General features: G+C 40.4%; 1 protein-coding gene across 1 annotated transcript in view; it reads left to right on the plus strand.

The window, feature by feature from the left end:
* The window catches only part of LOC139284844 (unconventional myosin-XVIIIa-like), a 156053-nt gene that overhangs the window by 129317 nt on the left and 10887 nt on the right, over positions 1-15849 (plus strand). The window contains exons 36-41 of the mRNA XM_070905181.1: positions 1833-1949; positions 4498-4581; positions 7627-7764; positions 13502-13687; positions 13866-14005; positions 14702-14746. Of these exons, the coding sequence (XP_070761282.1) occupies positions 1833-1949; positions 4498-4581; positions 7627-7764; positions 13502-13687; positions 13866-14005; positions 14702-14746 (710 nt within the window). The remainder of the gene's footprint in view (positions 1-1832; positions 1950-4497; positions 4582-7626; positions 7765-13501; positions 13688-13865; positions 14006-14701; positions 14747-15849) is intronic.

Here is a 15849-nt window from a genome sequence, read left to right on the forward strand (position 1 = left end):
AATTCAATATAAGTTACATACCAAAGAGAAAAGAAATGATAGATCGCATTATACATGCACCTTTGACTTCCAATAATGGAACAAATAGTGGGGAAGAAGGTAAATTAAAGAGAATGATAATGGCTATAATAAAATGATAGTTATAGTGGCATGTCCACAGGATTGGAGTCCATAAAGCAATGTGGGCAAAGGTTATAGTAGAAGAGCTCTAGCTCAAAATGATACACCAGTCTGTGAGGCCACAGTTTCGTGAGGGGGCGAAAGGGTAACGTTATGTAGCGATAATCACATACTTAAATTAGTTGTGGAATGTTCTTACCCATCAGCAACACATTCAAATCAGCTGAAGAACAATATTACCAGGTATTAACAGTCCGGGTGTAGTAACTTAATCACTGTGGTCAAATTACATTTCTGCCGGACACTAGGCATCACTGCTCATTTTACTGGGAGTCAAGGGCGAGATAATGTTGTCTTTGAAGAAGGCTGAAGCAGAGGAGGGTTGTTCAAAAGCGTGTTCAGACTCCTGGAAAGTTACCACTAGTTTGGAGGGGTATCTGTGGTGGAATCTGATACTCACGTCGTATAGCTCCTTGAACTTCCCTCGGCGTCGGACGAGCTCTGCGGAGAGGTCTGGGAAAATTTGGATAGCAGAGCCATTAAACGATAACTGGCCTTGTTGGTAGTGGGTGAGACTGACAATGTCCTCCTTCGCCTAGAAGTGGTGGAACCGGACTATCATGGCTTGTGGAGGTTGGTTGGGAGCTGGCTTGGGGTTAAGGGTGCGCTCAATCACCGGAAGTCGGGGTAATTTTTCTTTTCCAAACAGTGTAGTGAAAAATGATGACATGAAGTCTGTGAGTTGCCCCTGTTCCGTGCCCTCTGGTATGCCAACAATCCTCAGGTTTATCCTACACCTGCTACTATCCTAGTAGCAGGTGGTTCAAAGTCCGGCTTCTGCACCTTTTTAGGCATTTTTGCGCACTTAATGCGGCTGAAAGTATCCTCAAAATAAACTGGGAAACAGTAATAAAACAAAAGGCTTCGCTAAAATAGAGCTCTTCCGCGTGCCTCTTATCTCTCGCAGAGCATACCGGAAGTCCATTTTAGATTTTTATTCTCTTCTAATTTTAAATATTTGTATGTATGTTCTGTGTGTGTAGTGTGACAGGGGCTACAACTTTAATTTCATGAAGTGAAACACACAACACATTAACATTTGTTAATGCTGATCAGTGATAATACATGCAGACATGTACTATATCAGCTGTGACTTTGAACTGTACATGCAGTGTCATGACTGTAAATCTGAGTCTCTTCCAGCCCATTTATTTTTCCCTGAGTATATTCTGAGCTGTATATTTTGTCACTAGGAGCTCTTCTTTTCTAATCTGGTAGGCTGTGATAAATTATATCGTTTGTGTCTCTGCCTACTGGTGCTGCATTGTTATTAATGCATGTACATTTTATGTTTGATCATTACCTTGTATTCTACTACAACCTATTAATTGATAATAATAATAATAATAATAATAATAATAATAAATAGATGTCACTTCATCACAGACATACGACCAAGATTGGAGTCTTGTCTTTTTTTTTTTATTAAACAACCTTGACCTTGAGTAACCTTGAGTAAATTCCTGCTTCAGAAATCATTATTGCGCAACAACACAAAAGCATTTGAGGATCCTATTTGTGGGGTTATTTATGTAAATAATGATATTTTGATTTTGGTGGGAGAACCAGTTATGTCTAATTTTGTCTGACATAGTGACAACACAGCTGGATTGTGCTATTTACAAATCTTTCATTTGCTGTCTGTCTGTCAGCTGGAGGAGCAGCTGAGTCGTCTGCAGAGAGAGAAGAATGACCTGCAGTCTAGGATGGAGGAGGACCAGGAGGACCTCAACGAGCTGATGAAGAAACACAAGGCTGCTGTTGCCCAGGTCTATTTTTCTCCTCTCTGTCTGTTTCACATACACTGTGCACAAATATGGAATTCTGGAGTGTGCTACCAAAGTAATTATTGACCTGAAGAAACCTGAAAGCAGCTTTATTCTTTAAATTATTAATTAATTATTTATTTTTAAAATGGAATTACATCAATTATATATTTATTACACAATAATAAAAAAAAAGGCTTTTATATTTTACTATTTATTATTCTGCTTTCTGATGTGTCTACCTATTGTATCCCATCTCACAATTAATTTGTGTCCTACTTTGACCTACATTTTCTATTTCAGGAGCGCTTTAATATAAAGACATAAGAATTAAATAAAGCTCAACTCCACAGAGCAGCATCAGAATTGGTTATCTGTTGAGGGAAATCATGTGTGTGGAGTCAATTAATACTTTTTAAATAACACCTTAACACCCAATTTTAGCTTTAACACAGCCCCTTCACACATTTGCATACATTTGAAACCCCAGACACACTCATCTCTCTTTTGAACCAACCTCCCAACAGGAGTTGAATCAAACAATCAACTTGCTTGACATGCAGGTCCGCATGATGTGTTTTTGTGATTTGGGAGTTGTGCAGGTTGGCTTCTCTGCAAGCCTCTGTGACCTACGGTTACCCATATTCAATTCAATTCAATTCAATTGTATTTATATAGCGCCAAATCACAACAAAAGTCATCTCATGACACTTAAAAAATAGAACAGGTCTAGACCGACTCTTTATAATGTTATTACAGAGACCCAACAGTTCCCACCATGATCAAGCACTTTGGCGACAGTGGCAAGGAAAAACTCATATCTCCCTTTTTTGAATAGGTCAGTTCTTTAGAGATGTATTATTCCAGGACCAGGTTTCGTTGGTATAACCTGAAGTGTCTTTTTTCACTGGCCAACATAGAAAGCAGAGTCAGTGACTTCAGTCTTCCCAAGTCTGTACCTTTACTGACGGTCCAGACTGAGTTTCAGAGCCCAACTGGTTTACACTGCTACCTTAGCTTAGCAAGGTTTCAACAGAAGCAGCAATAATCCTTTACTATTCCTATATTCCTATAAAAGCCGGTAGTCAAATAAAAGCTGGGTCTCAAATAATGGCCTGGGGCCTCTTATATAGTTTGCATGCCAACTAAGCATAATGTAGATTTCCATCGCTTTAATTCAGTAAATTCAACAATATAATCATGCAACACTAAGTATCATTGTCCGATTCCAGTCACTGCGGGTGTATGTGTAAGATAATAAATAATAATAATAAACCAGCACAAATTTAGTAGGGGTCTTCCCCCTCGGGGAATGAACCCTAATAAACTGACACAAACTCATTAAGTTTCTACTCCTCTTCCTAACAATAACCAGTGTCAGACTCCAGACCATACACAAAAGTTTCCAATTGGTAATATTTTATGTCAAAATTCAGTGTTTTCAAATTTCATGTTTCAGAAAAAAGTGAAGAAACAAAAAATAATACTATTTGTACTTGTTATTAGAGATTATGATTTTGTTGAGATGGAAAAGCTTCCACAAAGTTTTGTCGTAAACAAACAAAATTCCCATACACAACCAGTGCAGTATTTATCAATTCCACAACCAACAGTGTTGGTAAATAATACAACTGAATCATCCATCAACAGATGGATGACGTTGACTGGCTGGTGTATGATTTTTAATGAAGCAGAAATGTACCTAAAATATCAGCAAGCTGCTGTGTCAACATTGCCACAACACACACACATAGTCTAGCCTGCATGTTCCACATATCATGTCATTTCTACCACAATATCATGTCAAAAAGCAATCCCAAGTTCATTTGCAAAAGGTAAAATACCTGCATTAAGCTTTACATGAAATTGTAAACCATCCATCCCTGCCAATTGAGCCATTTTTGAAAAGCAGTGGTATTGGCAAGCTCCAAGTTGCCTCCCATTAGTATTAATATAGCTGTATATGCAGATGAGTAGGAAGTGGAATGAAAGTGGAGTAAAAGCACTTCCTTTTCATCGCTGATGGAATGATGAGTGATCTGCCTCCACGGGCTCCAAATGAAGCCATCCTTCTTGTCTAAATTGAAGCAGCTGAATTCCTGATGGGACTCGCTGTAGCAGAGTGCTTCATCTACTGTGAAAAAAAGCACTCGTTTCAAATATTTCACACAGGTCACATTGAATTGAGATTTATTGATATGCTTTCATCACACTTTCCAGCAGATTTATTGGTCTAGGTAATGTCACTTTAATGTCATCATGTTTTGCTGGATCTACATGGTACTCTACTTGGCTACTTTCTTATTGTTTGGCATTTGATGGATTTGGATTTTGTTTTCTTATATTTTAGCTGTACATGTATGTATGTATGTATGTATGTATAGTCTGCATACTGTATAATTGAGAATGTACTGTGATGTACTGTAAAACTGAAATCCTTCATCATTCATTCTTCTATCAGATGGAATTAAAGAAAAAAACGTTTAATATCGACCTACAGTATCATATTGCTCACTGACCATATTCCTTTCCTGTGTTTTTGTGGTTTCAGTCGGCCCAGAACTTGGCTCAGATCAGTGACCTACAAGCCCAGCTGGAGGAGGCCCTCAAAGAAAAGCAGGAGGTTCAGGAGAAGGTAGATGCTGGCTTTCTTCTCTTAGCATACCACTGATGTGACAAGGACAGCCAGTTAAGTCAGTCAGTCAGTCCATCTAAGAGCACGGTAAAATGGGCCGAGAGAGATTTAACAGTGTGGAATGAGTTGGAGTTCAACCCTATGTCAGATTATATGTCAGACTACATACAGAGAGGTCCAAAAGTCAGAGACCACATTGAAAATCTCTAATATTTTCACATAAAAGGAAAATTATCTGGAAATAATCACAAAGTTTGAGGATTCTGAAACGTTTAAAAACACAAGAAGTTATGACATGTAAAATGAAGAGGAAATATTTAGGATTCTGCACCATTTCTAGGTCAGCAATCAAATTTAAGCAAATTTATGGCATTGACCTTTGTACAAAAAGTCAGATTTCCTTGAGTTGCATCCCTTCCATTAAAGCATGCGTTCAGATGACACTCAGGTGTATTTGATCTACTCATCAGAGGCTCATTCAATTAACTCAGCTTGCAGCCAGTGTTCACCTGTTATAAATATGGCTGTGCCTCAAGTTTCCAGCAGATCATTGCTTCCTAAGTAGCATTGTGATAGTCGGAAACATGGCATCAGAACTAAGTGAAAGTGTCAGAAGTAAAATTGTTATTCTTAGCAAAGAGGGGCTTTCTCAGTGTCAAATCATGACTAGAGTAAAGAATTCTAAAGGGGCAGTTCATGGAACTCTAATACACTTTACATTTGATCAGTTGTATCCAAAGCACGATCAGGCAGACCAAAAGTGACCACACATCAGAAGATCAATACATCAAGCTTAGTTCCCTGAGAGATAGAAAATCAACTTCATCACAGATACAGAATTTGCTAAATAAAGAACGCAAGACTCCAATCAGCAAAAGTACTGTCAAACGAAGGCTGTCTTGTAGTGGCCTCTAAACCACTTCTCAGAGTGGGAAACAAGGCCAAACGCTTGGGGTGGGATGAGAAATACCAGTATCTTACTGTGGATGACTGGAAAAAGTCCCTTTTACTGATGAATCCAAGTTTGAGATTTATGGCAGTAACAGAAGGGTGAATGTAAGGAGACGAACAGAAGAGAGAATGATACAGCAGTGTATCAAACCAACAGTGAAACATGGTGGTGGGAATATTCAAGTTGGACACCTACACCGTATCGACTACACCCTGACCAAGGAGAAGTACCATTCCATTCTTCAGAGACATGCTAAACCCTCCGGTTTGATATAAAGATATCACTATGACAACACTTACTGTTGCCTAAAGAGCTCAAATTAGAAATTGTAACTCACATTGTATATGACATGACATTTTCAGTTTTATAATGCAAGCCCTCTCCCTCCCCTGACACATAAGTTTCTAGAGTTTCCTCTGCTTTTGTGTCCAGTGAAGAATCCCATTTACAAACTTGCATAAATGTGCAGCACTGCCTCAACCCATTTCCTTTGCCTTTGCACCGGTCTCTTGACAAATGCAACCCTTGATGTAATTGATGTGTCATTCAAGCAGGATTGGCACTGGCAATATATGACACAGATGGCCAGCTTGGTTTCCCAACTCAGACAAGCAATAATGCTGAACATACTAGTGCTGTCATCCTCGTAATGACTGCTGCTGCATGAATCCTTTTCTCCATCAGACACAGCTGTACCTGACAAATCAAACCGAGTCAAGAAGATGGGGGGATTAGACCAGTATCCCCTCTTCCACCTGTACAAGGGCTATGTTGTCTTAGTCAAGCACTGTATTCCATACAATGATACCATCGGAGACCACAGTTTCAGTGCAGTTATCTCCATTGAGAGACAACCCTGCAACTTCTTTAAAGCTAGAAAAACATTAACACCCCCAACCTCTCCATTTTTACCTCTCAGGTTGCCTAGTGTTATTTTAAAGTAGCAATGTCACAGACAGTAATTTACCTCTTCTGATTCAGTCCCGATGCCTAACCAATTTTTTATTATACCTTACTTTGAGGAATGTAAAACCTCAAAACCACCTCTACAAAACCTTATTTTCATTTAATTTTCATTAGCTTTATTTCCTAATGCATTGTTTTATTTTGTCTTAAAAGAATAGTTCAACAAAGTAGCTTGAAAAAATAGCTTATAGCTTCTTTCCAAGTGAGATGAGAAGATTGACCCCACGCATGCCTGTGTGTTAAGTACGGAGCTGGAGTTGAGACGTGGTTAGCCTAGTGTAGCATAAAGACTGGAAGCAGGGGTAAAGAGCTAGCCTTGCTCTGTCTAAAGTCCAAAAATACATCATCATCAAATGATACGTTTTATCTTGTTTGGTTAATCCATACACAAACAGAGTTTGTCATCACAGTGAGGTTGCCAGGGTTAGTACCATCATGGCTTTACAGAGACCTGTGCTCATCGACCTTATCTGGCAACCCACCCTGAAGCAGGAAGTGCTGCACAGAATAACTGGGCAGATGGATACAATGTTGATCATCATCATCAACAAATAGGTTTACTATACTGTTTTGTGGTGGTTTTGCATAGCGTGCGTAGGTTTCAAATATTCTAAATACTTTAAATTCTCTACCTTGTGCCATTGTGACCCAAGAGGCTAAATGTTTTAATACAACCAAACACAGCAGGGTTCAATCAGAAGGAGAAGGAGGAGAATTTACAACTCAAAATACCTTCTACCGACTGATTGGAAAGAAAATCTAAAGACTCTTGTGCTGAGAGAGTGTAGTAAATTGTACCCACAGTTTAGTCTTTTGGACCAATAACAATGATCTCAGTTTTGTCCTGATTTAATTGAGGACATTTTGGTCCTCAGAAATGTGATATCAGCAGTTTTTAAGGGAGTACTCAGGTCATAAGGATCAACAGCTATATAGAGTTGGGCGTCATCTGCATAGTGATGAAAATCGTCACATAGACTGAAGAGTAGTGTACTCTAGTAGTAGTGAATGTCTACTCTTTGTGAGAAGAGAAGCTTTGAATTGAGACACAAAAGCTCTGATTTTAATCCAGCCAATGTGTAGCACTCACAAGTATAGTGACATAAATGTGTGTATGTTTGCCTTAGATGCAAGCCCTCCAGAGCCAGGTAGAGTTCCAGGAGCAGTCCATGGTGGAGAAATCCCTCGTCAGCCGGCAGGAGGCCAAGATCCGTGAGCTGGAGACTAAGCTGGAGTTTGAGAAGACACAGGTCAAACGCCTAGAGGTGAGAGCTAAAGACAGGTGGAGTAGTGCTTGTGGTGGTAGACATTTGGGAGAGGAATCTCTAGCATGTGGAGCGCACCCAAAGCGCTTTACAGCTAAGTCTCATTCACCCATTCACTCACACATTCACACACCAATGGCGACCGAGCTGCCATGCAAGGTGCTGGTTCAGTGTCTTGCTCAAGGACATTTCGACATGACGTGGGATCGAACCCCCAACCTGCTCTAACCAGCTTTACCTCCTGTGCGACAGTGCTAGCGACAGTGCTAACCACTGCGCCACCATGCCGCCCTGTGCTGCTTGGGTCAGATATCAACTGCAGGAACACAAAAAGGTCCTGAGGAACTGAACATAAATGGCACAACATGAACATGTACTCTAGCTCCATAAAATTTCAGACCACTGCAAGTTAGATATAATCATCCCTGCTTTACTTTGTCCTCTAGCTTGTGTTACTCTCACTTGACAATATCATTTGTTATTCTGTCATTTTCAAATTACTTTCAGATTTTGCCTGAGACAGAAAGCACAAGTGAAGAATAAAGGTTACCATCTGCACGCTCCCAGGGAGAAATTGTAATCCTCTCTTACCCACTGATAAAATGACCCTGCGCTCAATTTTGCAGGTTCAGTTTAGTAATTACTAGCAATGTGCTCATCGCCAGGCATACTCCCTCTGCTCCTTGCCCTCCAAAGTCAAAATAAATATATTTATTAAATGTGATGTATTTTTTAAAGATAGTTGGATTTTTAGCCTGTGGTGAAATGTGCAGAGTTTGTAAAACATACACAAGGGTTACACACACAACATTTTGCCTTTTTGTTGGCTTTTAAAGACTTCCCATCACCATTAAAAACTGCAGTATGTGAATATTTCAGGTTGCCTGAGTAGTAAAGCTCATCAAAGCTGGAGGTAACAGAGCTCAATCAATACAGATATGAGGAGGCACAGTACAACACCCACTCAGTACGTGAAATATGGACAGGGCCGGTGGCTAATGCAGAAGCACACTCACTGATAAAGTGTGCTGCTTGCACAGACTGAATAGACTCGCTGCAGATTTAAAAGACACCTGTTAAAACATTATTGAAGACTAACATGTACAGTGCATCCGGAAAGTATTCACGGCACTTCACTTTTTCCACATTTTGTTATGTTACACCCTTATTCCAAAATGGATTAAATTAATTTTTTTCCTCAAAATTCTACACACAACACCCCATAATGACAACGTGAAAAAAGTTTTTTTGAAAGTTTTGCAAATTTATTAAAAATAAAAAACTAAGAAATCACATGTACATAAGTATTCACAGCCTTTGCCATGAAGCTCAAAATTGAGCTCAGGTGCATCCTGTTTCCACTGATCATCCTTGAGATGTTTCTGCAGCTTAATTGGAGTCCACCTGTGGTAAATTCAGTTGATTGGACATGATTTGGAAAGGCACACACCTGTCTATATAAGGTCCCACAGTTGACAGTGCATGTCAGAGCACAAACCAAGCATGAAGTCAAAGGAATTGTCTGTAGACCTCCGAGACAGGATTGTCTCGAGGCACAAATCTGGGGAAGGTTACAGAAAAATTTCTGCTGCTTTGAAGGTCCCAATGAGCACAGTGGCCTCCATCATCCGTAAGTGGAAGAAGTTCGGAACCACCAGGACTCTTCCTAGAGCTGGCCGGCCATCTAAACTGAGTAATCGGGGGAGAAGGGCCTTAGTCAGGGAGGTGACCAAGAACCCGATGGTCACTCTGTCAGAGCTCCAGAGTTCCTCTGTGGAGAGAGGAGAACCTTCCAGAAGGACAACCATCTCTGCAGCAATCCACCAATCAGGCCTGTATGGTAGAGTGGCCAGACGGAAGCCACTCCTTAGTAAAAGGCACATAGCAGCCCGCCTGGAGTTTGCCAAAAGGCACCTGAAGGACTCTCAGACCATGAGAAACAAAATTCTCTGGTCTGATGAGACAAAGATTGAACTCTTTGGTGTGAATGCCAGGCGTCACGTTTGGAGGAAACCAGGCACCGCTCATCACCAGGCCAATACCATCCCTACAGTGAAGCATGGTGGTGGCAGCATCATGCTGTGGGGATGTTTTTCAGCGGCAGGAACTGGGAGACTAGTCAGGATAGAGGGAAAGATGAATGCAGCAAAGTACAGAGACATCCTGGATGAAAACCTGCTCCAGAGCGCTCTTGACCTCAGACTGGGGCGACGGTTTATCTTTCAGCAGGATCAATCTTTCAAGCCAATCAATAGTTGTTGTTTTTTTTTAACAAGCTTTATTTAAAATGTGATAATGTTTTTCATTACAAAAGAAGGTCCAGAAATACAGGATACATCGAAATAACTTCACCCCCCTTCTTTCCCATCCCACCCTCGTTCTCATTCCCAAAACATGAAGGAGAAAGTTTCAAATCAAGCCAATCCCAATTTGGCCAGGTAAAGAAGACATACAAATACAATAATAGAAAAAAATAAGAAAGGAAAGAGAAAAAACACAACAATAAAATGAGAAAAACAAGGAAACAGAGGGGAAAAAAGGGTAAATAACAGTAATATCATACTGATGAAGGAGCTTTAAGGAATGTTGAAAGTGCAATTTGCAGTTGAGCCACTGACTGTATGTCTAATCTTCTCTAATTTTAGTGTCTGCATCATTCTCTAATCCACTGAGAGAGTGATGGAGGGCAGCTCCCCTCCCCTTTAAAAATAATTAAATGTCGGGCAAGTAAGGTTCCCAATACTAAAATGTTAATTGGCTTTGTTAAGGATTATATCCTCAGATACCAGCCCAAATGTTGCTGTAAAGGCTGGAGGTTGTATATGCCTGCCAATGACCTCCGAAACATCAAAAATAGATTGCCAGTATGTGTTTAACTTGGGTGACGTGACCCAAATACTAAGACCATATATAAATGTATGTATATGTTATATATAAAATATTTATTTTTTATAATACAAAAAGCAAAAACAAACAAGTAGACATGACAGAGTAGAAAGATATTTAAATTTATGAACAGACATTTTGAAGGGAACACCATGAACACCAAAGAGGTCTGTCTGGCTGCTGTATTAATGGCCATTAGTTTGCTCCTCTGCATATTATAGTCAGAAATCTTGCCAAAATCTGAAAGTAGTTTAAGTAAATTTGGGATAGACAGTGAGGGATCCGATAAATATATCAGCATATTGTCCGCATAAAGGGATACCTTGTGTTCCCTCCCTCCCTCCTTCATGAATCCCTAGAACCCCTTAATTGTTGCACTGTGCAGGTTTGATTGCAACACCAAACAGAGGTGGAGACGAGGGACAGCCCTGGCGTGTGCCACGTTGCTGATTGAAATAAGAGGAGATATATTTATTGGTGTGTACAGCTGCCTTGGTGCCGAATAAAGAGTTTTAATCCAAGAACGAATTTGTGGCCCAAATCTGGATTTCCCAAGAGTGTGGAATAAATAGACCCATTCAACATGGTCAAAAGCTTTTTTTCAGCATCTATAGAGATCAGCATCTCTGGGTTATTACTGTGTGATGGATTATTTGGAATATTATAGAGGCGTCTCCTATTAAAGAAGGAGTGTCTGTTTTTAATAAAGCCTATTTAGTCGGGGTCGATAATAGAGGATATGACTGACTCCAGGCATATCAGTTTAATGAGGATTTTGCAGTCCACTTTTAATAAGGATATTGGATGATAGGAGCCACAGTCAAGTGGTGCTTTATTACCAACTGTGACTGTGTTTTCACCTTGTGAGTCTGTGTGTGTGTCATCATGGCAAGATGTGGTCCTGGAGACACCTGCTGTAGCAGGAACCGCCACAGAAGCAGTATTTTGCCAGGAGTTTATATGTCTGTCTGTAGACAGACTTTGTCAACGGTTTTGTGTCGCAACTGTGCAAAATGCAATCACGAAACTTTACAGGTGTGCAGTTGAGATCGAAATGAAGGTTGAGTTCAAAGATGGGTGTGGCCCAAGCAAGGGAACAGAAGTAGGGCTGTAATAAGGATACTGTATGTATTTAGATTTTTTTAGTCATGCTAGGGGCAGGGCTCTTTGCATGGCATTGTTAGTCAGTCAAACCACCACTTTGGTCAAGAGTGAAATATCTCAACAAAAGATTGCAATAGCATTTGGTACAGATATTTAAGTTTCCTGGAGGATGAATATGACGAATGGCTTTGGTGATCCCCTGACCTTTCCTCTAGCACCACCAGCAGGTCAAAGCTTTCAGTTATCCAGTGATATCTCAATATCTACATTATGGATTGGCATACAAATTGGTACTGACATTCATGGTCTCCAGGGGATTAATCACAATGTGTGTAATTCTCAGACTTTTCATCTAGCACCAGCAGCAGTTTGAAATGTCTCAGCAGGTATCGGATGGATTTTCATGATATTTGGTACAGGTTATCACGTTCCTCTCAGTATGAATTACAATAATTTTGGTAATCTAGTGACTTTTCATCTACCACCATCATCAGGTCAAAATGTCAACTTGTCCAATACTATCGTTTATGACCAAACAATTGGAAAAATAATAAAATAATGACATTCCCATCAAAAGAAAAGGAAAGACATGAAATATGATCCATGACATCCAGTTTCAGTAATAGATCCACGAGTCTGAAGGCTGATAAGAAGCCAAAACACGTTATCAGGGCAGCAGTTATTTTCGTCTTGCTTTCGTCACAACAATCAACAAGTTCAATGTTAGAAATACGGCATTTACGTTACAAATCAATCTTGCTTTCACATTTATTTATTTGGAAGATGCTTTTGTCCAAGCGAAGTACCAATGAGGTGCAATCCAAGCCACAATAGATTTAGGAGAAGCCTTTGAGAATAAGCGCCTCAACATTCAGTTTCACACTCTACCTGATCCAAGTGCCACACAGCTTATATATAAGTGCATTGCACTATTTTTCCTTTTTTTTTTTTTTGGGGAGAAAAAGCTAGAAAAGAATCAAGAGATAGAGAGAAAGAGCGTGTTAGGTGAGTAAATACTCTCAGAAGAGGTAGGTCTTGAAGGTGGTAGAGAGAGGCAATCTGTTGATCGAATCGAGTTGGGTAACTCATTCCACCACAGAGTAGTAGAACTGTTAGGATTGAAAGCCCTGCCTCGTGATGGTAGGAATAGTCATCATTCATTTGCAAATCATCATGAATGAGAAGTCTTATAAACCTAAATGAGGGAATTCAGGTAGGTGGGTGGCTAGTGGCCATTCTGCATTAGTGACTTGAACTTAATGGGAGCAGAAACAGGGCCAGTGGAGAGTAATGAAAAATGGAGTAACATGAGCTGTTTTTGCTGACCAGACGTGCTGCCGCATTTTCCACTATTTGCATTTGAGGTTTTACTGTGCATGCTGGCAGGCCTGCCAAAAGGGTGTTATAGTAGTCAAGGCGACAGATGATGAACATGACATTTCATCAGTCACAATGCCCAGATTTTGTTGGAGCTGAGCTAATCTACCAGAACTGTGTGCTTGCCCATATTTGATTAGCCCTCTCAGCATCCTGCCAGATAATGTTTTGTTGCAGACTGGCAAAGGTTGAGCCAGGTTCGATTTTGTTTTGCCAGAGTCCTATTTGTTGGCTGCATTTTTTCCCCCACAGTACACATTGTGTACTGTCCGGCCTGCTCTACATGATCACACATACAGTATATGTATTATACAGTATATATGGTCAATCTGACTGTATTGTTGAACCTTCTTTCTTTATTGCTACACAGAGCCTTGTAGCTCGTATTAAGGAGAACCTGGAGAAACTGACGGAAGAACGAGACCAGCGCAGCAGCAGAGAGAATCGAGATAAGGAGCAGAACAAACGTCTTCAGAGACAGATCCGCGACATCAAAGAGGAGATGGGTGAATTGGCCAAAAAGGAAGCTGAAGCCAGCCGTAAAAAACACGAACTGGTGAGGATCTGATAGACAGTAATGAGACAACTTACTAACATTTACCTATCAAGAAGCAGTACGGTCAGACACTCCTGACATTTTAGGAGAGCCTGCATTGTATCCATCAACAATAAATCAGCAACATTGAACTGGTCAACCTTTGGTCCCGGTCAGCTGATTCTTGTTTCATTAACAGGAAATGGACATTGAGAGCTTAGAGGCTGCTAATCAGAGCCTGCAGGCAGACCTCAAGCTGGCCTTCAAAAGGATCGGTGACCTCCAGGCAGCCATCGAGGACGAGATGGAGAGTGATGACAATGAAGACCTTATCAACAGGTACAAAAAAATTAACGTCCAGGTTTGAAGCTTCTTGAAGTTCCAGAAGACTTAATGTGAAGCAGAGTGTAAACAAAGGGTGAGTTTGATAGCCAGAAATATTTGCACTTGCCCAAGGAATAATTGAGTTACTAGGCAGACGCCATTTACATATGTGGAGTCCAATCATCAATGTATTAAAGGGCACCAGTGCACAAAAGGCACAAAACAAAATTAGGGTCCACTTACTAGATTAGCAGCAGCAGAATCTCACTGTCTTAGTCAGCAGATGGAGTTTGCTCAGTTGTCATGAAGATGGTTCAACTGTTAGCTGACTGAATATATACAAATATTTCAGTATAGTTCCACCACAAAGACAGAGTGAGAGTTCTTCTCCCTACAGCAGCAGTAAACAGCCATGTGAGTCATTAGAATATGCTCTGTAATGCTTTCTTCACAAGACACAAGATCAGGGTGATGTGGCATGCTGAGTCTTAAAAACATGATGTGTATAGTACAGTACAGTTAGTTTGCCAAAAGGAAAAACAACACTGGGCTATCACATCATCTGACATGACATCCATAATCATTGAGATATTTTTAAGCATTCAAATTTTAAGTATTATTTTTGACTTGATTCTTATCTCATGTTTTTCTTGTCTTTTGTTGTTTTTTGTTTTTTTTGTCTGTCCCTCCACCCATCATCATCACGACCAGTTTACAAGACATGGTGACTAAGTATCAGAAAAGACAGAACAGAATGTGAGGAACTAGAGCTCTTTTTTTGTGTTGTTTTGTTTTGCACCACTGGAAATGATGCAGCATTCTACAGTCTTTGAAAATTTAGTGGAGAAGTTGATCGTGGAGAGAGAAAACCCAGAGTTTTTCTCTGGGTTTAGTTTCGGTCCAGTTAGTCCATCGCTTCTGGCTGTCACACTGTAGAAAAGAGCAGATATTTAGAGGAAAAATCCCCCCTGACAGAAAAAAAATAGAAAAGATCATTGGAATGCACCTGGCATTCTGGGCCAATTTTGTTGTTTGGTGATTTTTCTCTGATTCCTGTGATAATTTTCATCTATTTTAAGACATCAGTTTTAGGTGTCAGGCCCTCTGAATCAAAGAGCAGTGGCTCAGTTCCAGATCCACACATGTTCAACAAGTCAAGGGGGATTTTCCTTTGATGTGTGAAGGCTCGGGGATAATGCATCATCAACAGTGCTCAGAGATTCCCTCATAACATTTCACTCCAGTCTTCAATGCATGCCCTCACATGCTGAAATGCATGAATACCACTGACAATATGTTACTTGAGCCTCTGCATGAAAGAAGCCTCCCTCCTCAGATTTCCCATATGGCTAAACACTTTGCAAATCTCTTAATTGAAAGGCACAAGTGTCATAATCTCTCTGGCCATCCCCCCTCAAGGCTGAGATCTTCCTCACAGTTCTCCTTTACCCACTGAGGGGCATATCCAGCTGTGTTTACAGCCTTGCCTTGGTCTGAGGGCATTATGTCTGACGCTACTGTGTTGTGTTTGAACAGCAGTCAGCCTCTTGCTCCTCTTAATATTTCTTCAGCCCGCTCAAGGGCTGGATGTGACTGTTCTCGGTGGTGACTGCCCTCCTGACAGGAGAAAAAAGGGTGTGTTCCTTGTCAGTCTTTGATTCGCACTTGCTTAATAATGCAGAACCCTCAAATGTCTTACAAAAGCTGTCACCAACGCAGCATTATCCTCTGGCTATTAGCCATTCCAGTCCCTTGCCAGTCTTTGTTTTTTTTTTGATCACGTAAAAGATTATTAATCAGAGCGGGAAAGTGCCGGCTTTTGTCAAAGAGACCAAAGTGTTTTCATTTTAATGAGCTGT

Source organism: Enoplosus armatus, chromosome 5 (assembly GCF_043641665.1).
Source record: "Enoplosus armatus isolate fEnoArm2 chromosome 5, fEnoArm2.hap1, whole genome shotgun sequence".
Lineage (NCBI taxonomy): Eukaryota > Metazoa > Chordata > Actinopteri > Centrarchiformes > Enoplosidae > Enoplosus > Enoplosus armatus.